This window comes from Danaus plexippus, chromosome 26 (assembly GCF_018135715.1).
Source record: "Danaus plexippus chromosome 26, MEX_DaPlex, whole genome shotgun sequence".
Classification (NCBI taxonomy): Eukaryota; Metazoa; Arthropoda; class Insecta; order Lepidoptera; family Nymphalidae; genus Danaus; species Danaus plexippus.
The window spans coordinates 4,409,286-4,436,777 of NC_083554.1; the positions used below are offsets into that span (position 1 = coordinate 4,409,286).

General features: G+C 32.9%; 3 protein-coding genes across 7 annotated transcripts in view; 1 reads left to right on the forward strand and 2 right to left on the reverse strand.

Annotated features, from left to right (window-relative positions):
• Positions 1-1,388, reverse strand: part of LOC116774268 (protein kinase C and casein kinase substrate in neurons protein 1) — a 46,676-nt gene extending 45,288 nt beyond the window's left edge. For 2 of the 3 annotated variants that reach the window (XM_032666939.2, XM_032666937.2), the window contains exon 1: positions 1,138-1,388. The gene's annotated coding sequence lies outside the window, so the exon portion shown is untranslated. The remainder of the gene's footprint in view (positions 1-1,137) is intronic. The other variant, XM_032666938.2, reaches the window with a different exon arrangement.
• LOC116774279 (bridge-like lipid transfer protein family member 3B) lies at positions 1,138-20,897 on the reverse strand. Of its 2 annotated transcripts, XM_032666952.2 has the most exons (29): positions 20,707-20,897; positions 20,167-20,368; positions 18,176-18,286; positions 17,548-17,625; positions 17,159-17,263; positions 16,801-16,927; positions 16,179-16,339; positions 15,807-15,957; positions 15,353-15,479; positions 14,989-15,094; positions 14,694-14,802; positions 14,328-14,419; positions 13,644-13,779; positions 13,207-13,376; positions 12,804-12,918; positions 12,271-12,405; positions 11,109-11,278; positions 10,766-10,938; positions 10,403-10,539; positions 10,295-10,324; positions 9,902-10,042; positions 9,168-9,339; positions 8,943-9,057; positions 8,572-8,706; positions 7,417-7,539; positions 7,040-7,183; positions 6,520-6,812; positions 5,942-6,053; positions 1,138-4,093 (listed from the first exon to the last, which is right to left on the reverse strand). In XM_032666952.2, the coding sequence occupies exons 1-29, from the start codon at positions 20,748-20,750 to the stop codon at positions 4,058-4,060; spliced, it is 3,750 nt and encodes a 1,249-aa protein (XP_032522843.1). In that variant the 5' UTR covers positions 20,751-20,897; the 3' UTR covers positions 1,138-4,057. The 2 variants fall into 2 exon arrangements, with proteins under 2 accessions (XP_032522843.1, XP_032522845.1); XM_032666954.2 differs by lacking the exon at positions 10,295-10,324.
• Positions 20,898-21,109: 212 nt separating this feature from the next.
• LOC116774478 (cilia- and flagella-associated protein 97-like) lies at positions 21,110-23,422 on the forward strand. Of its 2 annotated transcripts, none has more exons than XM_032667219.2 (4): positions 21,110-21,234; positions 21,585-22,073; positions 22,235-22,457; positions 23,303-23,422. In XM_032667219.2, the coding sequence occupies exons 2-4, from the start codon at positions 21,625-21,627 to the stop codon at positions 23,357-23,359; spliced, it is 729 nt and encodes a 242-aa protein (XP_032523110.1). In that variant the 5' UTR covers positions 21,110-21,234; positions 21,585-21,624; the 3' UTR covers positions 23,360-23,422. The 2 variants fall into 2 exon arrangements, with proteins under 2 accessions (XP_032523110.1, XP_032523109.1); XM_032667218.2 differs by lacking the exon at positions 21,110-21,234 and adding an exon at positions 21,285-21,443.
• Positions 23,423-27,492: the final 4,070 nt, after the last annotated feature.

Consider the following 27,492-nt stretch of genomic DNA (forward strand, 5'->3'; position numbering starts at 1 on the left):
ACTTCATGCAGGTGTTAAAATATACAAGTAAAAAGGTATTACATAGTTATTAAATTATAAAACAATCTGATCGAATCTGATCGACGTTAACAGCCAAAGTGTATTTAAGTGTATCATATTAAGACCTAGCTTAAGAGTAAAAGTACAAATATTATTGCCAATACTTTAATATTTAGTCTTTATTTTAACAATTATATTATATATATTTTTTTTTATATATTAAAAACTTAAACCCTTTTTTTTGTATTAAATAGTTATTTTGGTGTCTGCGAGATTAGATTCAAATCTGACAATGAATTATTCAGACGTATATAACAATATATATTTATAATTAGCACTTTATTCCATATAAACATCACAACCTTGAACTAGGAAGCCATACTTGTATGTCACTGTATAAAAATACCAAGGTTTTTAATTCAAGTTACTCTACTACTTATTGATTAGACTAATCCAACTTTATGAAGATGTCTAAATTTCATCTTCAAGTGTTAAAATCTGTATTACTTTATATCATGTTAACTACTAACATTAATAATATTTCAAAATGTGAAAATTATATGCCTTTAATGAGTATTAAAGCAAACATAAGTATATGAGAAATCTCATATATTTTAAGAGTTTGTCTGGTACTAATAATATTGCATCTTTTAGAAAAACGACACAACCAACTGATTAAACTGCCATTAAATGAGATGAATTCCTCCACAAACAATATAAAAATCGGTATTGTAAGCACCTTTTGATAATAATTTTTGAACCCATACCTGCCATTAAATTATCATGTTTTTATATCTTATTAATAACAAGAAATGACTAATGCTGTAACGCCGCTCACTTTTGAAATGTCTCAATATAAATTTAACTTTCCGAGGGAAATAGAGCATAAACCATGTTTACTCTCAACGAGCGATAAATTTCGGTAATATGGTTGGTTTGTATTTATTATCAGAATTTTCTTATTTTTAGAATACTTAGAATGTTGCAGTAGGAACTAAATCTTATCTGAATCTACGCAATCTACTATAATCACCCGTTATCTCCCGGTCGCAGTCAAGATACATCACGCAATTCGCATTCGTGGCATCATTTTTTAACCAAGTACAAATCTATCAAAGCTTTAAAATTAACACTAACCTGTATATTTTATAAGCTGAATAAACTGTGAACCGTAATCCAATAGAATATGATCACTGACTTGATCCTATTACTTTAAGGGCAACACAAACATTCTTTGACTTAATTCACAGCAGGATTTGTCACTTTCGACACACTGTACGAATACCGACAAAATTTCTTTATTTCACACAAGATACGAGTTACAAGAAACTTTAAATTTCAACGCAAAAAATCCGTCAACTATCACTGAGCTCCATTCCAACAACTGGTGGCCATAACTAAAAATGTTGCCACTGATCCCAGTCACGTTATTTCTTGACTCACCAACTAATGTTGCCAGCGTTAGTCCTCAATTATGTCACGAGAGTTATTTAAAAATATTTTTTATTTATTAAAATTAATATACTATGAATATAGATTCGATTTTATTTTTCAAGTCCATTTAAAAAGATGCTTTGTTTTTAATACTTTGGCGATGATTCTTATCGATTGTATTTTTTACCTTGAAAATTTGCACACTAAATGTTTTATATAAATAAAATACCTTATTTCACCTCACTCTTTTCATAACAGCAACACTAAATTTCCACATTCCAACCTTTTTTACCTTTATTTTAATTTGGAAATCATACAGAAAAACACGAATTATAAATAAAATCACTGTTATAGAATATTAAATTTAATTTTAACAATTCCTTAATTAACTTAAAAGATTGCAACAACCATTTATTAAGATATTGTAATAACATATTAAATATAGCCTTTTTCATTGAATTTAAAAATCTACCAGAATGCAAAAATAAAACACACGATTGTAAAAATACCAAGCAATTTCCTATGTTATATAAAAATATGTTAGCCTGTCCAATAGGAAGATGACAATTGCGTTCAGTTTTTTAAAGTATGAATAAGTTAAATTTAATGTACATACCAATGAATGTTATTCGAAATTCATATATATGTATAATATGCATTGTATATATAATTAGCAATAAACTGCATTTTACAAGCACAGATTATAATTTATATGTAACATAATTATCATATATGATTACATTTAAAAAAATTCTAGAATGCACAGTTATATATAAGAAAAAGATTATATATGACTCACACTACACAAAGATTTAAGATTATATATAATAAGGTTACATAACACTGACGTAATGAAACAGGCACCTTAGATTCTCCTACTTTATTATCTATGATATCAAACATCGAATGCCGAACCTAGTATTGCTCTGATATAATATACAAATCGAATGGGCAGTGAACATCAGTCATATCTCGAAGGAAACCCATTGATTTAAAATACATTGAACAGAAATCTCACACAAAAATTACCAAAGTTGTGTTACAATTAATTTTAGAATTATAAAACTAGACAAATATATATTGATGCTTGTTTTCGGTAACTTTCTATGGCTCCAACAGTTTTGTAACAAATCGATTGAATTCCTATATAAAAAATAAGTAAAAAATTAAATTAAATTAAAATGTAATCCTAAAATTTTTTAAACTAATGTATTTTTTAAGAACTAGTTTTTAATCACTGATAAAAAGAAATTACTTTGAAATATTCGTTTTACAATCGATTCAATTAATCCTTTTAAAATAGTTGAAGGCGACTGAGGCGTTTTAACAAAATACCAACTGCATATAAAATAAATATCACATTTTATATTTTTAATGAATGTTTTTTGGAAGATTCGAGCGTTTGATATGGCAACATTATTTACATATTTTGCTAGTTAGTTATTAAAAATATATTTTTTTAATAAATAAACTGCAAAAGCTTACTATCTATAGACATTTGTTATTGCGATTTCAATTCAATTCGTTATAAAAGGAACAATTCTGTTTAATAGTAATTTACCTGTTATTAAACTTATTGTATCTATAATTCATTTATTAGCTAAACAATAAAGATTTTTAAAATAAAATATTTATCTATGGATCACAAAATAAATGCATTTTAAGTACCAACATTATGATGTGACTAAAAATTTCATGTTACATAATACCATGGACTGGCTTATATATTGTTACAAGTGATATTATGTACAAATAATCTATAATAATATATCAGGGAAGCACAATTCAAAACACGTCACGATATATATAAAACCCGAAACCCTTTAATTACATCAAACAGCACAGACGAGTACAAAATATCTTTTAACACGCGATCTCACACAATATTCTGGCCGAATCTAAATGTTTGCACGAGCAGACTGTGTTCGCACATTTATTGAATTTAAAGTATATTTTTAAGCCCTGGGATTAGTACAAATTCATCTCATTAGTTCCACAAGTCGTCCTGAAGTATTTTTTACTTTTGTCTTCGACAATTAAGTTTTCAAAATCTAATTCAATATGTCCATCTGTTATTTCTGTAGCCTCCGACGCAGGTAATGATGTATAATCATATTGCACACACCCAAACACTCGGGCTAACACATCGCTTTAAAAGATTCTTCATTACATCTTACAAATCCGTTATGGAAGAAAGTCCTAAATTGTTAGTCCCGTATAATATGCTCCCATATATTAGTATATTTAAGAGACCATTATAAGTTGGTCCGTGACCTCATGGACAGTAAATGAGCCATTGGTCTACAAATATTTTTTGGAAAGAAACATACCGCAAATCGCTAAACAGTGATTAAAATATGATCATTTTGGTTATAACGCGTACAAAATGTCCCATATAAATACAAAATTGATTATTCATTAACACTTTCACTGTTCAACTGGATCTACGGTATTTGGTATATAAAGTCCAATGCAATCAACACCGGGCGTTAACACTGGCATCATAATTTCCAATATAACTGGGTCCCCGTCCTGTAATATCTGTGGTGGTGTCAGAGGTCTACAGTCGGTGGTCAGGGCAGCAGGCAGTGCAATCGAGACAGCCGTGCCCGCTGCGGGAGCGCTACCTCTTGCTACGAAATGATCCTGATAATTGCTCCTGAAAGAGATAATCATTTTGTAGTATTATTTATTTAGTACAGAATAATAGCATATATATATGCCTATAAGGTGAGTATGTTTGAATTTTTAATTAATTAATAACCCCTAACATAACGCTTGAATATAAAAATAGATTAACGTGTTTGTTTTAAAATACCGACCGGACAGTCTTTGACTGTTAATGCAGGTATTGATAGGTAGAAATGAGTCACTAATGTACTATCTCGTTAACAATTTGGTCACTTTACGTGTGAACTCAACGCTGACTTCACTAATTACAATGAAATCGTAGTCAAAAATTATCTCTCCCGGTATCTCTCAAAGTAGTCACAGTTTTCACTGCCTCTCAAATGAGGTAGCAGTTTGTCACAAGCAACCCGACCTGTCCTTGCCTGTACAAGTAGCTGTTAGGGCTTGAAGTGGTGCCTTGCTTTGCAAGAACACTGAGATGTTATTTTTTGCAGCTGTATTAGATTTGGACTCAAAGAACAACACAAAGTTAAGGTTGATGATACAAAGGATCCTCAAGGTGATAAGGTTATTGAGATAACTAATAAACGCCAGCGGTCGGAGTGTGTCATGGATACATTCTGAAAAGCTGAAGTCAAGGTGAACTGAAATCAGGCAATTGTGATCAAGTTATTGGCATCTCCGCATTCGGAGACTGCCTGAAGATATAAATTACCATGCCCCACCCTAGCCTCCAACTTTAACTCTGGTCTCAGGGCTGGATTAATACGAGTGTACAACTGCGCTGTCATTTGTTTTTTGTAACCAGAATGAAAAACCGCTTGTGGCTTATGGGAGACCGTTAATGTAGTAAATATAGAGTTACAGATAAAACACACCCCCGAAGAACTCTGCCTGGCCACATGTCGTCTCCTGGTCACATTATTTTGTCCACACTCTAGTCCACTAGCTTTCAGGGGTTAAGAGAAAAAAATTAAGTCTTCCAGGTTACAAAGACGCCATTGCTGATTTACACACATTCCACTGATAAAATTATATTAAGAGTATACCTGGACATGAAAAGTACGCCGCGTCTGAAGGGTACAGAATCTGCGTCTGTGTCAAAAAAGCGAGTTATGTTTATTAGACCCTAGAATGTGGTGGACTGTCAAGAGATTACTGAAAAGAGTCCTGATATTAATGAGGTGCACTACGAACGAGTGGAATTGCAACAGCTGTGAAAACTTGTTCTTTTTCCTGTTTTTTTTTTTTTTACATATTGTTAGCAGCGTGAGTAGATTAAAATGAAGGATGAAAGTTGAAAAACGACTTGAAATTATAACCCAAAAACACAACATAGCTCAAACCATGTCAGTCGAGGGGCTGGATGGAGGCTGCACACACCCGGACCTCCCAAAGACCATTTTTTACAGGTTTTCCTCATCAGATCGCCAACACGCACGATTAAGCAACTTAAGCTAATTTCCAGGCGACAAGACAGCATTTTGTGAGAGGCTACCTCGTCAATTGGGCCCTCCACTGACTGCGGAAGGCCAGCGGAGTAATTGTCTTCGTATCCCGCTACATGTTATGACCGAGAACCCAAAATCGGCTCAAATTTCGAGGCTGTTCGTCTTCATCCTTTATATGGCTTCAGATAGCACACAGAAATTTGAGAAATTTGTTAGTCCCATGACTTCGGGTTATGGATGGAAGCCACATATGTCATGGTCTTCCACGAAAAGAAAACTGGATTAGTTTCAATATTTCATTTTAACTCTGCTCGAGCGTCTACAATTAGAGCGTGGATCCCGGGCATTGATGATTAAAGAAACCTAACAAAAGGCAAAGGTATTCTAATAAATAAACATATATAATTTGCATGATTAAGTCATACCTTAAGTACACTGACTGTCTGCAACAGGTCGTGTTTGTCAGCCAGGAGTCGCTCTGCTTCCTGTTGGGCTGCGTGAGCGCATTGACGAAGAACCGACGCCTCCTCCAGCTTACTGGGAGATTTAATAGTGACAACAGATATATTTATTAAAGCCAAACTTCTCATGCGACCTCCAACAACGTTGCGTTAAACGTTTACGCTCCTGGGGGTGGGGATAGAAAAGATACAGAGCGAGAGGGAATGCGTGGCGCTCGAAAGCACGCGGGCCATCAACTGTGTCCTATAAATAATGTTAATAAATTTTGTCTTCAAGAAATTCTTTAAAAATCAATTTCTACTGCCTCCTGTTTTCATTCCAACATTACGAAGCTTCACTTCTTGACCCCAAGCACAAAGATATGCAACATTATCTAACTACCGTCAGTTTTAATGTATCATTATAGGAGTCACATCCTTATATCAGTCAAACACTAAAATCTCCGTATGTGGTTTGTGGGACTGGTTTTTATTTGAAAAGGATTGTAGTCCTTGGTCGTGTTTTTTGATATAAGTAATATATTTGTATGCATTCAACTCACGCTCTCAATTCCCTATTGTCTTCTGCTATTCTGTTGAGTGTCGCCAAACGTTTCTTGAGCTCCTCGTTCTCTTCGTTCAGTCTTTGTACTTCATCCGCGATGGACTGTTGTGGGGACGTCGTCTCCGGGGACGGTTCATCGATGGTGGGCGGTCCCAGGTGCACGACCCCCGAGGAATCCCGGCTCAGTTTGATAGTGGACAGGTTGAGGTCTAAAGGCTGAGGAGGCGGCGATGAAATGGATCGGGTCGGCCTGTCCTCTATGAGATGCAGTTTTAAATTCTCTATTAGAACCTGCAAATTACATGAAGTTAATAAAGATAATAACATATTATAGAAATTCGAATAAAAAACATAGGATGAAAAGGTCATTGACATGAGCCAATTTCTAATATCAAATAGCGGAGGTTGCCGGTTCCAATTCTGCTAGTATTAGTTATGCGAATAGCATGTTGATATAGATTATAGACATTTGCATCATATATAAACCAGGTGATGTGATTTAAACATGACATACTCACCTCTAGAGGCATCGGAGGCGCGATGACCTCGTCCTCTATGAACTCTGAGAGGGCGAGTGCCGTGCTCATACCGAGAGAGAGGTTCAGACAGCGTATTTGACCCTCCAGCAACTCTGACGCCCTAGCTAGCGCTCCGGGCGTTCTCTGGTGGAGTATAATATAATATATAATACAATATTTCCGGTGTAGTAATGACGTTTTGTATTAGAATTCTTGTATAAGAAAAAGAGGATTTTATTTTCGTTTGTCTTTTTGTAGCGCTCTCTGCTCTTGGAATTAAGGAGGAAAGCCATTATTTTAATGTGATAATTATATTTTTTTATTTGTTTTTAATTATAAATATATAGATCATCGCATCTGATAGTACTGTAGCCCACCTTCTCCTCTTCAGTCCGCGGCAGCTCAGTCCTGAGCAGCCTAAGTGTAACCTTGGGTGCGTCACCAGTCTTCTCCCCCTCGTCCAGGTCCGACCAAGCGCGCGCCCTCATAGAGAACTTATTCTGTATACATAGATGTACACGGTCTATACACGGCTGTACAAACCATTCTACATATTTGTAATTGTGTATATTAGTGTATAGTGTTTTTTCATGCACATGCTGCTTTTGTTTTTATTTTTACTAACAATGTCCATGTAAATTATATAAGTATTTATTGAACTACTGTTATTGATATTCGGAAGGTTTGTTTGTGTCTCATTACATAAAAACTAACTACTTAAGCTTTACATATTTACCAAATTTATTAATAATTAAAACGGAAGCAATTATTTACAGATTAAGCTCAAAATTACAAGCTAATACCGAAAACGTTAACATTATATTACATGTGTATATATATTTTTACATTAGCGTTCAGAAATCTTAAAATAATAAAAAAAATTAGATGAGATGATATTAAAACATGCAGTTTTTATTAAATTTTTTTACTGAGCAATGATTATAATTATTATAGCAGGCAACATTTTTCGTATGAAACAAAACTTATCATTGGCAGACGTTGTCTTCATATACATACATGCTTATTTTATAGTTTCAAATAAAATTTAAGCCTAGGTTATTGCGTTCTCATTAAAAAAAATATATATTGTTTTACATAAAGTTTTTAATTAATAATTATAGATATATATGTATATAATACGGAGAGCGCAGTAACCGTCCGTCATCCATACACACAGACAAACCCCCTTGGCTACGACACACCTCTACATCTAATAGTTTCAACAAACGTTACACTACTGTGTACTATCTTTATCAGTGAATACCTTGAGTCGGATCTGTCGCGCGATAGCCGAGCGGGCGGGAGTTGCCATAGAGAGAGAAAAAAAATACACATAGACGACATAGTTAGAGAGGGATGCAGCATTTGTAGTTTAGATATAAGGACGGGTGACGTCATGCATGGCCCCTACCATAGAACATTATTGAATAAAACATGCTACGGGATTCGAGTATAGTGACCGGTGGTAGGGGTGACGCGTGTTATGCGAAGGGGACGTATGATAGGTGATAGTATTGTGTTCATGCTCGTACCTGGAACTCGTCCCAGGGTATGGCGGGGCACTCGTCCAGTTTTACATCATCGGCCGCTAATCTCATGCTGGTGGTGCCGGCGTTACTCTGCTGCACCACGTGGATGCCGTTCAGACGAATCGTGCATGTAGATATCTGATGATATACAGGATATTTGGGAGTCTTCTTGTAAAGAAAAGGGAATTAATAATCTTCAGGTAAATGTAACCTAAAATGAATATCTGGTGACTGATCCTGTCTTCTGTTGACTGATTTTGTCTTAAAATCTTACGAGTTATTTATATATAGCACATAATTAAGATATATTAATAGTATTAGTGTAGAAACAAGCTCTAATGATATATAATATGTGAGCGATGAAGACATCTTACAACGTCTCGTCGTTTACAGGAGCTGGTGATGGAGTGGTCGCTCGGTGATGAGGATCGTTCCATCACCTCGGCAGCCACCTCCACGCCGCTGGACAAACGACCGTGTTCGAACTCCCTGGAACCATTATATCCACAACACATTATTCATAAGACGATTATTAATTCATCACTCCTATTAATTCAAAAATTAATGTGACGTGATACGTCACGACGTCTCTGACTGACCTGAATGCTACGTCCGCGTCGTCCGGCGACTCCGCCGCGAGTCCCACCACCACGTACCGGTCGCTGTCGGAGCTGGCGGTGGACGCGGCGTCGCTGCGGCCGTCGTCACGGGTCAGGGCGCTGTCTATGGAGCTGACCAGGGACGTCAGGCCGCGACGCATGGACGTGAACCCTGGCAGACAGAGAGTGAAGGATTATGACGGAGTTCGAACATAAGATATGGTCAAACTTCGATGTGGCTTCCATAAATAATTCATGATAGTGTCATATCGTAAAACAAGGTCTACATATAGCATATTTAAAGCTTGAGTAATATGATACGTATAATAAAAATAATGTAGTGTAATAAAAATAATGAGGAGCTGTACTGACTAATGGAGGGGTTGGCGACGGGCGAGGTGTGGAGTGGTGTGATGTATTGTGGAGGGGAGAGGTGGGGAGATGAGATTATTTAAACAGCATGTTTGAATGTTATTATTAATTTTCTGTGGAAATTGCAAATAAACAAGTGATTTACGAAGAAGTCGTGCTGTTTTAATATTGTCTTTACAAAGTTAGTTGTTTGTTGAGAGGGTTCTTAATGTGACCATTTAGGAGATATAAAATCTTACGTTTGTTGATTACCAAGTAACATAACATAACGTAGTAAGGATATGAAAAAATTCATTTGTGGAGAAAATATAAAGTAGGCAATATATTTATGTACACTACCTTTATTTCTGTATTTTTCATACCTCCAAAACTCAACCCGGGGCTGGATGGAGGAATCTCTTCAGCGGGTAGGGGCTGACTACAGAACACCTCCACAGACGCCTGCGTCGCCAAAACACCGCTATCACGATCCAACATAGATGGAGCCATTGTAGCCTCGGAACCTGGAATTATTATTACAAATTTTAAAGGTCATTCTTAAAAATATAATAATACTTATTTGTATTAATTTATATTTCATTCTTAGTTAATAGTAAAAAGCTAAACCTTGAAAATATTATCTGTGGTATTCCACTCTGACATAACCCTGTTATTGTTATTTACAAAAGACTATGAGAACAAACAAAATTTCCGTCACATTTATAATACGATCTGGAAATGAGGTGCAAAAATATGGTTCATATTTTTTAACATACATATAGATGCAGCCATCGTCGCTTCTGAACCTGCAATGATATTGAAGATATAGCGTCTGGCTGTAGGAGGTTATTATTAATACGCTTTTTAATTAAATGTATATTCACCTAGTTTCATATCATTAAGACTGGAGGAGTCTAGAGGAACACTATCCAGATCCCTAGAAGACTCTTGTCCAGGGCAGTTAGTGGGAAGAACAAGCGTCAACTCCACCGCCGGCACTACTAGACCCACCACCATAGTTCTGAAAAGGATAATTTATATTGCATTGCTTAGAATCTTAAATAAATCAATGATACCTTAAATAGTCAATAATTATAAGTTTTTGGCAGCCAAAAATACCGACTTATATAATTTCTCTAAGACAAACAGACCTGGACAAATTCATGTCATTTATTAATCCGGCGAGAATCATAGTCGAACGGCAGTGCTAACATTATAGTTGTTTTATTTTATAGCAAGTCACTAACCCCTGGTCATCTTCCAGGCGGCTGGCCTGGTGCGCCATCCAGGTGGTCAGCTCGCTGATCCGTTCCAGCTGACGCATTAAGAACAGCAGCTGGTAGTGATGCAGCTGGAGGCCACTGAGGCCAGATGTACGAGCTATCACCCAGATACGAGAAAAGCCATCCTCCTGGTAAATCTACAGAAAATACATAGCAGACATGAAAAACTACAAAGTATAGAACTCATTTTGTCAAAAACCAATAAAAGGACAAGTTATTATTTGGAAGAAAAACTTCCCCTCCAGAATATTCTTTGCCAATTCACTTACCAATAGAAAAGCTATAGCGCCAATTAATACATACGTACCCACGCAGTAAGCGGCGTAGCGTCCAACAACGGCGAGGGTTTATAATTGGTGGCTCTGGCGCCACAGAAATCCGCCCACAGAGGTTCCACTCTCGCACACCAAATAGATCTGTTCTCACGCCACAACAGCTCAGGGCTTATGGCTGTACCACGGTCGATATCGTCCAAGTCTGTGAAAAAAAAGTAAATTAAAAAAAAAACAATAATGATTACATTGGCCTTTATCGAGTAGTTTTAAGCCAAGAATATCTTAAACAAATTTAGAGCGCTGATGTCCTCACATTGCTGGAGATTTGTTAACTAGACATAGGTTAGAACTACCGCAGGAAAACTGGCTTACAAAGAAAAAAGGCATTGAATATGTCAATTCGGACAGCGACATCTATCGTTTGAATCGCGTTTCTTCATACTAAACACAGGTGGCAGCACGCTCCCGCATAGACTCCACGGAATGATCAGTGAAGTGATAAATTACATCCTATAATCTAGACTATAATGTTGAAGTTTCATCAACACATACATACATGTTACAAAACCTTCACTTTAAATTTTGTTTAAACAAAACTAAGGTTTTCGGATATTAGTAAGCGTTTTATAACCTAGGTCAAAAAAAAGCAGGTTTTATTTTTTTAAAAGAGAAAAAAATGCGTAAGGCCGGAAATCTTAATTTTATTAAGATGAGTAAACGCGAAAATTTTAAGTATCAGTAATTTTTATTATTTAACTAGCGCACATTTCACCGCGGTTATATTTCATTAGTTCCAATTTATTTTTGTTTCGAATTGTCTGTACCTGTTAGCCCTATCGGCTTTTACAGCGTCACCGACAGGGGTGGGTGGTCCGATGGGACCTACCCTAAGGGTGCCTCTAAGAGGCCGGACCTTGGCTTAGCACATCGTTGTAGTCTAGGATGACATCGGAGATTGAATTACATGACTTATCGTCAGGGTTTAGGAGAACGTCTTCGGGACGCCTCTTGCCTAGCGAGGAGTTGGGTAATGGGGAATAGTCACACGCTTTGACTATTAACGGGTTGGGATGTCCCGTCGCGGTCTCGAAAAATCTCTGAGTTCGTCTTGAAATGTGCAGCTATCGTAGGAAGTTGGAAGTCCCTATGGAGATCGGAATTAGTAGTATCAATGATCATTATCATAGTACTAACGTTCCGCGTGTAGCACGAAGTTCTCGTGAACCGGGTCCATGTCTTGGGTAGACGTTGGGAACTTTCCTCTCGGGGGCGCTCGCTCGCGGATCGACGCTATAATGCACGCCAGATCAGCCCGGGTCCCCGCTGTATCTGTAATATGAGAACTTTATATGGACTTAATATTTCGCCCTTGGAATATTTTAATAAATCTTATATAAAGCCTTTTCCTTGAAACCTGTTATGAAAAAAATCTACCAAAAGAAAAATGTCATAGATAAACATATCTATAACATGGATATGCTGTTGTCTTTGTTTTTATTTCCAAATATATGATTACATAATGTTATTGGGTCTGTTTGTAATGACCATTCATCTAAACAAAACGTTCTGTTTCTAATGCTGCCTTGTAGATGTCGCCACGGGATGGATAGGTCGCGTATCGTTTCACCCCTCTTATATATTTCTTGTTATTTCCCTTATTTCATTTAAAATTAATGTTCAATAAAGATGAGATAATGATAGTATTATTTAAATTTTAAATCACTCACTAGCTCTGGGTGACTCCCTTATGTTAGTGATGGTAGCCCTGGCGGTACATATCTGCAGTTCCTTGGGCCGATCTCTCTGCTGCGACACGTGCTCGGGACCAGCCTCCAAAACTATCTGAAATATACATTTTATTATTTTTACCATACAGCAACTTTAGTGTAATTCTATATCACAAATAACATGAATATTTGTTAAAAAAGCGTCATAATGCGGGACCTATTCCTAAATTCTGCTGATAGTGATCGCGCATAAGTAATACAAAAATAAAATCAAACAAATATAATATATATATAAAGGAAACAACAAATAAGTACTCGAATAATACTGTCGATTACATACATATCTTTTCACGACAGTCTTACAGTTAGTTATACGACGTACATCACACAGTCACGTCCCCACCTTGGGCATAATCGCCTCCGCCCGCACGTCCATATACGAGGATGAATCGTCGTCGGTGTGCACGACGGCCGCACCCACATGAGGAAGGAAGGCTGTCAACCACAACAGACTCGTCACGTCCACCGATACACGAACCGGACTCAGCTGCACGTAGAGCTTCGGGGCTGGCACTGATGGTACAACGAGAAGTGATAAATTATGTAAACTTCCTTAGCAAATAACAAATGCTATGGATTATACTACAATTATTAATACAGATATTGTATATGATTGATTAAAAAAAAAATCGGTGTATTTTCTTAACATATGTGGCTTTAGTTACTGTCAAAGAAATTTATTATAGTATTATAAATGTAAAATTATTCAGTTATACTCGCAATTTCTAACTGAATATTAAGGGTTTAGAAGAAAAGCGTTATACATTAGTAATACATTACCAGGGAAGCAGATATCCCCGGGATAGTAGAAAAATGTCAGTTCAGCGTGAAGGAGACCAGCGTCACCTGGCAGAGTCGCCTTCTCAGCGCTCACCAAAGGTCTGGGGGCTTCACGAGACTTGGACCCTGTAGAAACCTGGGGGAAGACGATGCAAGTCAGATTCAAGGTCATAGTACACCATTTTGTTTGGTATTGACATCAGATTTATTACCCTCAGTACAAATAGAAGTTAAAAAACACTATTGAGTTTTTAATAATATAAACTCAATAACCCCACTCCTAAAGCTAATGATGAGCCCTGACTGGATCCCTGATGAAGATATGATATGAAAGTGTTTGTTACTTACAATAGTAGCAACAATTACAGTTTTGCTTATGTGAGTTGGTGTATTTTTCATATTTATTTGATAAAAAAAAATGTAAAGAATAGGTGTAAAGTAAATTTTGCATGAAAATTATAAAAAATATTTAAATATTATTATTTTATAATAGTGTCTTAAAAAAAAACTTTTAAATTATTACAAATATATGCTTATATTGAAAATACAGCATTTTATGGAACCTGAATTTGGTCTTTATATACTTCATAACTTGCTATGAGTACAGAATCACAATTAGATATGTTCATATTTAAATACTAAAGTTGTAGAAATACACATGCATGTATATATTTCCATTCATACCTTATAAACAGTGAAATCCTCTATCCTCAACACGAGACAGGTCGTCATGAGTCTGCCCAACTGTTGTAGAATCCGTGTCCTCGTTGGAGACACTGGCAGAAACAATACATATATTATTTATGATGGAATTACGAAAAAAAATATTAACTTAATAGTATAACGGTAGCCTGTTACTAAGACTCCGCTGTTCGTCTGTGACCAGGCTGTATATCATGAACCGTAGACATTTTCACAGAGGATAAATATTAAAAATCGAGTTCGACTCGCACTTGACCGTTTTGTTGTACCTTTACATATTTTGATGAAGTTTATCCTACAAAATGTGATGAAACTGAAATGTCATACAATTTTTTAATATAATAATACCTTGTGTGGTGGTGGTGGTGGTAGTGGTAGTGGTTGGAGTGGTGGTAGTACGATGATTCTCTTTATTAGACACTGGTTCCTGGCTTGGTTTTGTTTCATGTTGACTCGGCTGAAACAAGTAATTGAAATAACAAGTATTCTCTCATCCCTACATCTTATTATAAATTTTAACTAGTTTGTTATATAACCTTAAAATACCACAATTAAGGTCATTATTTTAAACTATCTGAGAATCTATGCAGACAGAAATATTTAACAATTAATGTCGATACTTGTGAGTAAAAGCAAAATATACCTTATTTGTCTGTATAATAGGTCTAGGATCCAATGTCTCCAGCAGAGTGGTACAGAATGAAGATAAAGCTTGAGAGAGCCACTGACTGTGAGGTGTTGCTGCCTCCCTGAAAACAGATATTTAATACTACTCTTAAACTATGGATATTAATAATTCAATTAGGAAAACAGTTAAAACTTTTAAATTCTTAAAAATTCTCAATAAATTTGGAACTCAATTAGTCCAAAATAGTAAATGAAATCTCGATTTCTATTTAAGAAAATATACAAATTCTTCCAGTGTAAACACTTTTCAAACAATTCGATGTGCGTAGTCATCATAAATGGCCTTTCAGTCAGGGTATACTCAGATAACTCCTACTAACCTGTAGCCTCTCCAATGTCTTCTGTCAGCTGATGCTTTATGGTACGGGAACAGGTCACATTGCATGCTCACCAGAGTCACTTGAAGAGCTCCTCCATTGGCTAGTTGTGGCATTTCAGACCTACCCACTGAAATCATAATATGTTCATTGACAGTATATACAGTGAACTTGAGCTGTATAATTGAGTTTACTACAAATTAAATTCTTAAATACCATAAAATTATATGATTTTAATTTTATAATTTAATACATATATCCTTATAATTTGCTAACTTGGTCCAAGAAAATTTTGAGACCTTATCCTACATGGATTGAATGGAATAAAATTATAAATTGGATGGGTTCTGAATGGAATGAGCTAGAAGGTTTTATTTGTTTTAAACAAATCAGTAGAAAATATTTTAATTTTTTTTTGTCAAGGTTGTTTTTAGTATTTTTTTTTCATTCTACATACATCCAGGGTCATCACACAGGTGCAGGTCTATTCTGGGAGCGAGCAGGTGATAAGAAGTCTCCCGAACGTCGTGTTTAGCGAACATTCGTGCGAGAATGTCACGCTCGCTAGACGACGAACGCGTCTGGATTTGCTCTCGGGGCTCCTCTATCTGGATGAATGAAAAAACATTATCAAAATCTGTTCATCAACTTTTACTATAGAACATAATGTTTTTAACCCTTATTTCTTATATGTATGGTTTTTGAAATGGTTCTCATACAAAAAAAAACATTTTAGGACCATTTCATATTATAGATGACGTCCAGTTAAGAAATCCACAAAACTTAATATATGAAGAAACTATCGTTAATATGCTCAGGATATCCTCACCTTATGAGCAGCTTTGGTCCTAGTGGCCATTTCGGTGGCCCTTTTGACAGGTCCAGCGAGAGCCGCTCCACAGGCGAGTGCCGCCCTCAACTGTCCGTCAGTCAAAGCCCACGCCACCGGCTCAGGGCGCAGCACCAGGCGGGACCCAAGAACCGCGCAGTCTGGGCATATACATAATATTATGCCCTAACTTCGAGTAGTATACGCAAGAAGAGATGAACTACTTTTTTATATTCATCAGTTACCAGTAATCGCTATCGAAATCGTATCGCTTCAGCTGTTTTTGGGGTTAAAACTACAGCGCAGACATTCAACATTTTGTGCAATTAGGTTATAAAATCCATCAATAACATTTTTATCACGTACCTTCAGTATACAGACAACGATAAGGTACTCTTACTATAATTGCGTAAATATTAATGTATAATATATTAAAATACAATACAGATTATAATAGCTGCACACTTTATAACAGCTGATTAAGGATTCATTTGATATATTATCTTTAATAAAACCATTAAAAAATTGAGAACAGAAATACTATAACAACAAAATTTATCCCTATATAGAAGGTATGTCTGATATATCAAACCATATACAACGTTATTAAAGTGTTATGTACCTGATAGTCTCTTCTTAATAACAATCCTACAGTAAGTAGTCCCCAGGAGAAGCCTTAACGGGGGCAGGCTGGCCGCGGCCGCGCCGTGAGCCTTCGCCTCTATACGGGCGCTCTGCCACTCCAATTCCTACGTAGGGGGTGATCGTTTAGGCCGAATCCAAAATGGCGGTTGGATTTATATAAATTTGTGTAGTGGTTATTCGATATAAGTGTGAGATAATTTTTGTTATGCTCCTTTTATTTTATTTTTTTTTCCGGTTTTTATATAAAATATATTAAATCTTGAGATAATATAATAATAATATTATAATTATAATATGGGATGTTATTAAATTATTAGAAATATATATAAACTTACCTTAAATATAAGTAACTGTCCCGTGTCAGGGCATTTGATTCTAGTCAGTCTTAGATCACCTTTCTTGCCTTCCGGCGTCCGAGACTCGACCGTCACTCTTGAGATCTGAAAAACAATATTATGAAATCTTTAAATTATACTTTCAAAAAAAAAACAATTGTTAAAAAAAGCTAAGAATCGAACTAAAAATAAAATAAATGAGTTTTGTTTAAAAAAACCTAAGCATCATAATTTTTAAGTTCATTCAGTACTATGAAGAAACGAATGAATGAATGAACGAACAAAGTAATCGAGTAATAAATGAACGAATAGAATTCATAATATACATTTAAAATTTAACACACTCTTATCACGATACTATAAACTATATGTACATTATATGAACAAACCTGAACGCTACTGGTGAAGGCATCACATTTGAAGTTTATCTGTACTTGGTTCACAGCCACTGATATACCGTCTATCACCTGGTGTACAATCATGGTCTATGTTAACGTGCAAATAACTTGATCGACACAGAGATAACGTTATTATAAATATATACATTATTTTAACTAAAAAAAAAATTTTATGGATCAATGACCTCTACAAACATTTCTCACATAAATTCGTTCAAGGCGAGGTATCGATAATATTTAGAAGAATAGGCTTAGAACGATTTGAAAAATTCATAATCTAAGAAATTTACTACTTGCAATCTCATTGAAATTCACATTAATCTCGCGTTCATAATCACAAAATCATTAAAAACATGAATAAAGTCAGTTGTTTTCCAGATGGGAAACTCATTTCCTCTCCCACTCTAACAGCGAGACCGTTTATATTACAGGCGCTAATAGGCCACCTCACATTGTGCACATAGTGTTTATTACACAAAAAAATAACGCAAAATACATTAAATAACAACGTCTTCCAACTTGTAAACAAATGAGTATATACTAATTAAAACATGGACGATCAAAAATCTTGCTATAAAACATTATATTGCTAGTAACTTAGTAAAGGGTACAGATATACCTTATGTATATAGCTATACTTCCCCGGTATAGGCATAGCACCACCAGCCCCTGGTTTCATGACACGAGGCTCCGTGCATACCTCCAGCGATATGTGAACTTCGTCTAGATTCTAGAACAAAAAAAAACAACTTCTAAACTTTCTACTACAAGAAGAGACTAGTTGTAGAGTCACTCCAAAACATTCTTCTAGAATCTAGATTAGATTAGATTAGTGCTAGACACACTTAGAGACTTATTATAAGGATTCCAACACAATTAATATTTATAATGTAATCTAATGATAAATGTAATTAATTTTAATGATGTAAAAAAAGCACATACATATATATTTTCCTTATTTGTATTATATCTTTATCTAAAGTGTGCATTTTTCCATACATATTGTGTATTACGTAGTTCGTTTCAAGAGCATTTTAAATAAAGTATTAAATATAGTAACTATGTATTTCTAATCTATATCATTAACCAACTGATTATCGCAATTTTTTAATCATATATTATCAATTTTCATGCTAAGTCTGTTATTATAGTGGACGAACATTAGCTAAAGTTAGAAAAACATTTACATTAATTAGAGGGAAAATCATACCATATATATATTAAAAATAAGACTTCGTTACATAGTCAAAAAAAAATTACAATGAATAGATCTGTTTCCTTAGTACGCGTTCGCATCGTTAAGTTTAACTCAAACACAGAGTTTCTATAAAGAGATTTATGTGACAAGAACTGGAAACTGTCTGTTAGTTCGACGCGCGCTCTTAGTTATGGTACAGGTAGTAAAAAGAAACGAATACATTTCGTGTTACACACAAACATTTAGTAATAAGTGTAAATATATTATATTAAAATCGTGCAAAGGAACATCGCAATAATATTCTTAGGGCTTTATAAGAACGTGTTAGTATTATTATTAGATCGACCTTGGAGGATTGAAAGTGCGGAACGATTTACGTCTCATTTAAAATTAAACTTTAAAACGAAGGCATTAAAACTGAAGTCGATGAATACAAAGATTGTCGTAAGGGTTGCTACGGCAGTGAATTATTACGAGATTTGTTGTTTTTTTTTAATTTATAGACTTACTCGAAATTCTAATGTGTACACAATTGCATGTAGCATAGCATATTCATAATTATATGAAATTTATGATATTCATTGATGGCAACCCTAGAAATATAATTGTAAGCTACAATTGTACACAAATATATGAAAAACCATCTCAGTTCTCATGGTTAAATTTATTTACCATGGTTATGGATCACTTCAGTCATTCCATAGTGATGAATTTGAATCAAACCTAGGGATATATATATATATATATATATATATATATATATATATAAATTTAAACATATCTATATTATTCCCTGATGACTGTAATTAACCTTTGCAATTAATATAATAACATAGATACATAAAAACTGAAAACGAACAAAAAGTTCAGAGATAAAAAAGGTTACACAACAACAAAACATCAATTACATTACACTAAACAAGAATTGTGATTTTTCAAAGTTATTTACGAAGTTACTAAAGCAGGCAAATTAGTTTTACTTCGGAGCAGACATCTCACTACTTATATAATATTTCTGTAGTTATTTTTCTTTTGTACAAAGTTTTCCTTCATATCACAATACACTTGAGATTACATTCTTTACTAATTATTGTATGATATTTGAGAAAAGTTTTATTTTTATTATATAATTTAATTAGAAAATCACTAACAAAGGAAACTACATTTATTATTAAATATTTTTTACTTACCTTATCTTATATTGTAATGTCTGCATTTATATTTTTTAAATAGGTATAATATAAATATTAATACAAGAGACATACAAAATCATAAAATTGCTGTGTCAAAGAATAAGTACCAAAACAAAGGAAGCCACTATAAATATTTAATATAAGTTGACAAAAGCATTTGTTTTTGAAGTTTAAAGATTCCACTCAGAAACAGATATTAATATAAAATGTATGACTAACCAGTACAATAGGAACTGTCTTTAGTTTTGTCCATTGAATCCTGAATGAGGCTCGATTGCATCTTGCGGAAGTCAAGCGCACCCAGCCTGGCAGCTCAAGTAGATCAGTTAACAGATCCTCATCCAGAGTCAGGTCTTGGAGTTCACCAGAACCTCGTAATGCTGATAAGGATATTTGCTCGGGATTTAAGTTTTTTGTGTACCTGCAATTTTTGTTGACCACTATATGTGTAAAAATGCATAAATATATATATATAGTTCAACAATTTTATTACTTATTTGGTAATTTAAAATGCTGACTTTTACCTAGCAAAGTACCTTGGGCTAAATATGATGACAAATATACTATGATTACTATTATTATTTGTAAAAATGATTTCCAGCCTTAAACTTGGTTGGACAAAATTATGTACAAAATAATTACAATACTAAAACAACCTCCGTAAACTCTCAAATGGTTTGTTTTTATTTAATTAGCTAAAGATTAATTAAACTAACACAAATACATATCAACTATAATCTAAATTCAGAACAAACATACCTTGATAAGTGTTTAAGCAGTTGGTTTTTTATAATAGTTACCATTTTGATGTTTTATCAAATGTTTAGTAATACACTGGGTGTTTTAGCGAAAAATCATTATTTTACTCCATTAATTTTCTCAGTACTCTTAAAGTAATTTTATTCCTTCTACTCTAATCCCTACGAATGACTGGCGAATGACTTTAACGTCAGACGTCATATGGAACAAACTATTGTATGTAAATGTGAAAACTGAAATTATTAGATATCATAGACGATATTTATAAAATAATATAACACCTGTTCTTTATTTTATAAAACATCATATTTTCAATACTAAATAAATAATAAACCAGAGGAGTTGCGTGAAACGAAACGGACTTTGTTATTGTCAAAGAACGAATGAAATCATTATTCATTATAGACATCCGTAACTTAGTAACTGGCGGGATATTTGTTTGTTGTTATGCTTCTAAATTCTATTGATTTTCCATCAATAATTTATAATTCAAACTCCTTTTTAAATAAAAAAATATATAATAAAAAGGTCTGGTTGGTTGCTTCTTGTGTGTGTGTAATTTTGTGAAAATTCTAAAAACAAAATTAAATTGACAACAATTATTGTTTATTATGTTTCGAAGTATTCATTTGTATTATTATTAGAGATTTGGCTATTGCGCTAGAATTTTGTTTATTGATAATATATGCTTTGTGTCTATATATAAAAACAAGAAATTGAAATTTTTTAATATTATTGTAAGTACAATATTATATTGTTTAATATTACCTACCCGTATTAAATAGACTACGAGACTTTGATTATAGTTATCAAAGCTTTCACAATTCTTTACAATAGTTGAGCACTTTTAAATACTATATTTTATTTTATTTTTTTAGTTAACAATTGAGAAATTGTTCAATTTGCACGCTTGTCACCATGTCATATGATATTAAAGTAGAAAATATCAGTGGATATCTAGGCACAGAATATTCTTCTGGAGATTCAAACAAATTGAAATCCAAACAGTTTTATCAGGAGGAGAATAATAACGAGGTCAATGAATTGTCTAAAAACTTCTCTGAAATGGGCTGTATAGTAGATGTTGTTAAGAGACCACCTAACATATGTATCGAGACTTGTGTATATGAAGATGGTGATTCGGAACACGAAAATTTAGACAATGTTAACGATGATGTTCACTATTCCGATGAGTTTGAAGAGGAAGACGTCAGTGACATTGAGAAAAATGAGCCAAACCAAAAGACTGTTTTAAGTAATAATACAAGTAGTATGGAAATGAATAAATCAAATGCAAAACTAACTAAAAGTCAGTCCTCTATATCCAATAAGCCGCCATCGGTCTCCGGTAGATCTACTGATTATGGGTAACATAATTTGGAGTCCCATTAAAATTATACCTATTAAATTGTCATATAATTGATTTTTACATACATACTCAGGATATACAATTAAAACAATTTATTGTATGAGTAAATTTTATATCAAGTATTTTTATTTTATTAACTTTTTAAAAATTTAATTTCAGATCAATATCAGTACCTCCAACCAGACGAATCAACATGTCATTCACAAATGAGAGATTAAGAGAAATAGAGAGGCATAACCACATTCTACTGAACAAAATATTAAGTGCGAGAAACAAACAAAAGTCATCCATTCCACCTCGGGACCAGGGGTTGAGAAAGCCCGTCGCCCCTGCCTCTGTACACAGGAAGATGCAGCAGAGAAAGATTGATCACGACAATATGGTGAGATAAGTTTTGCTATGAGAATAAAAATTTTGCTACCTCCAAAATAAATACCATAGATAATAAACGCATTCTCGTAGTGATTTTTATTGCTCTAAGGAATAGAATATTCATCCATCAAAAAGTAAAATAATAGATATATATATATATTATGTATACCTGTATACCATTATTTTTAATGGCAATGTTGAGCTTAAATTAAAATTCTAATGCATACATTTATAGCTAATAAATGCAGATAAAATTAATTGTATATGTACAATACAATACTAATTCTCATGGCTACATAAATTACATACCTATATTTATCCCTATTTAATTACAAAATTAATTAATCAACATAAATTAAATATGTCAAATAAAAATTATAATAATTTAAAAATATTATTAAAATAAAACTTAGGTTTTTATTAGCAATAGTTCAATGTAAAATATATTATTTTTTCTTATCATACTGATTTTGGTGTAGGAATTTTAATTTTATCTGTATAATGGGAATGTTTAAATTTTTCAGAATTGCTTTTATTATGAAAATTGATTTTAATTTCCCATCAAAAAATTTTTGTGATGAAAAAATTTACAAAATAATGTATTTTTATTATTATATGATAAAAAAATTACACAAAACATTAGTTTAAAAACATATGGAAGTGTTAATATAAATAAATCTATACACGGGCGTTCAACAAATTTGTTTGCTCTAATTATAAGAATATTTGTCACTATTCTTCTGGAACTACTCTGTTGACTTTTTATAAGTTTGGAAGCCATATGGCCTGTTTAAAAAGCTATCATTAATAACAATTACTGTTATAATCTGTGCTCATATTATTTATACATTATAGATCCTGTTAAAGAAGATCCAACGCGCCAAGTCAACGTCCTGCAGCATTCGTCGTTGATACAAGAGCGGCGTCCGACCAGCGGGCGCTATACAGAAGTTTAATAAATTTTATATCACTGTTTGATTGCATTATTTATTGACCCTTAAAAAAATCCACAAGCCTAGAAATAGGTAAAAGGTTGTTTTTTGCAAATAATATCTATGAAATTGATATTTCACTTTACTAGTTTGCTATAATGTCAACTAGATGGCGTTACGTTAAACAATAATACGTTTAAATTCTGTTGTGGTAAAACGACAAACAATGATGAGAGAAATTTTATTTTTTTTTGGTTGTTTATTAAATGAAACCTTTGATGATACATTTATATATTAAATAATACCGAATATTATTGATAGTTTTAGTACATCAGTTTCTATGGTAATGACTAGTAATATCTGGGTTATTGGGTTACAGAAAATTTACTTTATTGGAATCACGTTTTTATTATACCGATAATATAATTCTCATGAATATAAAACAATAGATATAATAATCTTTATGACTATTGATTTATAGCCTCTATATTAATATTTCCTTAGTAACAACTAACAAGAGATATGCTTTCGTTAAACTGAAGAATGACTAAAAATATTATGAAAGTACAAGGGCAAATATATACGTGAAAGATTAATTTCATACAGAGATTTTTTTCTTTTTATTGCATTATTTTTAGCCATTACAGCTATTAGTTTGAATGAAATAAAATCTCTTAGAATGGTGAAACAAAATATTCTTATCTATTGGACTGTCAGAATTACAAGATTTTATACTTCCATATTAATTTGTCTACCAGACAGGGTACACATATGATATAGTAGGGTAGTAACTCATTTTATTTTTTTAAAGGAGGCCATAGCATAAATATGAAAAAAAAACTTGTTACTAAATTAGAATTTTCATGCTAATGACAGTTACAGCTGAATGTTATGACATTACGATTTACGAACAATTGTTTGTTTGATGATTTCATATTTTATCCACAGTTCACAAGTGTATTAAGATATCACCTGTACTGTGAATTTGTATTTATTGCAGTGCTATTAAACATTTCTAATTATAGTTGTTGCCTAACCAGGCCATGCGATAGCGATAAGGATGATTAAGAACTTTATATTCCCGGTAACTCGTGTGGTTTTAGAACTATGGATACTTGTATAGATACAGTATATACACTCTGATATTAGGATGCTTATTTAGAAATGGTTGAATAATTATAATATGTTAATATTAAAGAAACTCTAAAGTTCACATCACTCAGTGATAATCTAATATACAGCTAATGAAGTTTTGTTTATGAGATAAGTTTACAATTAAAAAGCTAGGAATATATTGCTGTCTAGTTATTTTCCGTGATTTTGTTAATGTGGACTTCTAAATCGGGTACACAGAGTAAATGTATTATGTTTAAAAAAGCACATAGGATTACCAACTGACAGCGACATCTAACGTCTTCCTCACGTGACTTTATGCACAAAATGATTTTTATGCTCGAATCCTGCGGCAATTACACGGAATTGGGATGAATTATAGCCTATAGCTTTTTCTTATGACTAAGCTACTTTACTGTATAGCATAATCAAATTCCATCAAATAGTTTTTCGTAAAAGAGGAAACAAACATCCATACTATTTCACAAACATTCGCATTAATAAAATTAGAAGCAGGTATTTTTTAGTACTTCTTATATGAAAACTATGGTTACTATGTAACGATGTGACTAATATTACGGACTTCTATACATCAATCTTAAACACAATAAAAGTTATGTTAGAGTTAATATATTTTTTTATTTACAAATATTTATAGTGATGTCAGTTTCGATAGCGTTATCGATATTTAATCCTTTGTAAAAATACAAAGATAATGAAATATATTACCTACTTATAATATGGACATTACTTTCAGGGTAGATAAAAATTACGGTTTTTCCCGTATCTAAAATTTTCCGAATGTATTTTGCGTTTTAATAGAGATATTGTATAAGTATTGTTATCGTTATATTTTAGTATTACAACAGTAAAAGTCTCCTAAATGTATAAAATGAGTCACTATTCTTTGCCAGAACTTTACGAATGTACTCTTTAGATGAGTACCTGTAAAAAGAGTACTCCGTCAGACTTAACTACAAAAGATTTAGGTTTCATCGTACGATCATTATCATCGGGGATAATATTAAAATATAATAAATGTATACATGAGGGAAATTTTAAATATTGGTAACTACCTCTATCTATTAGACGATGCATATCTACTGATATTTAGAAATCCTCTTCATAACAAAATGATTTAAAATGAGTATCAAAAATTCAATGATTCTCAGATTCCATACACTAATAAAGTATCTAATTCAGTTTTCAGCTGTTATGACGATAATAAAAGTTGTTTTTTACACGGAAAATTCCCGGCACCATTGTTAGGTCGCTAACCTTGTAGATTTTTGTTTCGTTAATCGATTAACTGTTGGTTGAATAAACGGTTGATTTAAAATCCATTTGTCTTCGAAGATTAATTTAAACACCATTGAAATTAAACAATCTATCTTTATAACAAATTTTGTTATAAAATTCTGTTCGATTCTGATAAAGTTGTGAGACGGCATAAATAATTTTTCACTATTATGCCATAGTTAATTTTTTTATTACGAATATTATGTACCAAAATAACATAGATAATAAAAAAAATACGCAAGCATTCTGCTTTATGCAGCTCTCGTTTGATGATTTATAGAGTAATTATTATTCAACATATTTATATTTTATACCATTGTATAGACCCCTGCCCCCAATAGTAGTAGAAATGTCAAACTTTTGCTTCCATAGTACATAAAATAAATCCTTAATAATATAAATCCGACTTAGTTTTATGTTAACGTAAAAATTTAAATCTAAGTCACATTTACATGGTTTCATACTGAAGTTCTCAGCATAAAGGCTCTATATTAGCTCTATATTTTAGCAAGCAGATCTATTATTACATGAGCAAGAAGGTCTAAAGACACTTTGAAAAACTATTTTTATATTTAATTTTCATAAATGTCTTTAAAATAATTTAGATCAGAGTTGTTCATCTTTAACTTAGTTCTTAAACAGTAGTCGACAGTGTATGCTATGTTATAAATACCTATAATTTGTAGCAAGTATAATCTGTATTGTGATCGTTTAAATACCGTATCGAAAGACGTCTGTTGGTTGTGAGAATACGCAATACTTTTTCTGATTTACGTAGTACAACGTCATTGTAAAGTATTACACGTTTATCTGCTGCTTATTGTATTAATTATCGTTATTTTTTTCAAATACGAATAATGTGATTTTGTTAAACATAAACAAAATTTTGTATGAACTTTTAAGGTCATAGAAACAATACGACGTAGATAAAATATTAAGCGTGGAAAAACACTTGATATATGAATTACTTGAGAGAATATGTACTAAATAGTAAATATTCATATACCTTTTAACATAATATGTTGACTATAAAAATAGAAATGGAAATTTAAATATGCATTTATAATAACTATAAGATCTATTTATATAACAACTTATAGGTATTAATTCATATTTATGAAGTTCACTGAAATTTTTAACATTCCCTGAACATATTTATATCATTAACAATATTATAATAAATATTAATTTATATATTATTTATTAATTAAATGCAGTAATTTACTTTTATTGTATATATTAATTTTCACATTATATACGATAACCGCAAAACAAGAATGTTATAATTAAGTCTACAAAAAGTTATATTTCAAATTTTAGTAAAATATGTATATTACTCCTATTACATAATATGTATGTATAATTAAAATATAATATATATTATTTAATTCAGTCATTTGATATTGGCTGTACATCTTTCATCCTTAACCTCCTTACAAGAACGAATATAAAAAATCTATTTCCGTGTATCTGCTACCGGATGATTGGGTGGAAACACGTCAAAATCCTCAATTAATAGGTATGACGTAGAATTCACTGTAGGGCTCCAACGTCGGTGCTTTATAGAGCATGTTAAAAGCTATAAAGTGCGGCGTGATAAAATACTATGCCAATAAATAATTTACTATAACAAATCTTTTCCTTGTTTCAAAATAGCGTATCTCGTAAACGATCTCGAACGATCTTAATTCAATATTTCCA

Excerpts from the sequence above, each read along its gene's own strand:
- LOC116774279 (XM_032666952.2), bottom strand. The coding sequence starts at position 20,750 with ATGGTAACTATTATAAAAAACCAACTGCTTAAACACTTATCAAG. Across the intron at positions 16,340-16,800 it reads TATTAAGAAGAGACTATCAG|ACTGCGCGGTTCTTGGGTCC; the intron begins GTACATAACACT and ends GTATATGCCCAG. Across the intron at positions 10,540-10,765 it reads CGCCTGGAAGATGACCAGGG|AACTATGGTGGTGGGTCTAG; the intron begins GTTAGTGACTTG and ends TATCCTTTTCAG.
- LOC116774478 (XM_032667219.2), top strand. The coding sequence starts at position 21,625 with ATGTCATATGATATTAAAGTAGAAAATATCAGTGGATATCTAGGCACA. Across the intron at positions 22,074-22,234 it reads GGTAGATCTACTGATTATGG|ATCAATATCAGTACCTCCAA; the intron begins GTAACATAATTT and ends ATTTAATTTCAG. Across the intron at positions 22,458-23,302 it reads AGATTGATCACGACAATATG|ATCCTGTTAAAGAAGATCCA; the intron begins GTGAGATAAGTT and ends TATACATTATAG.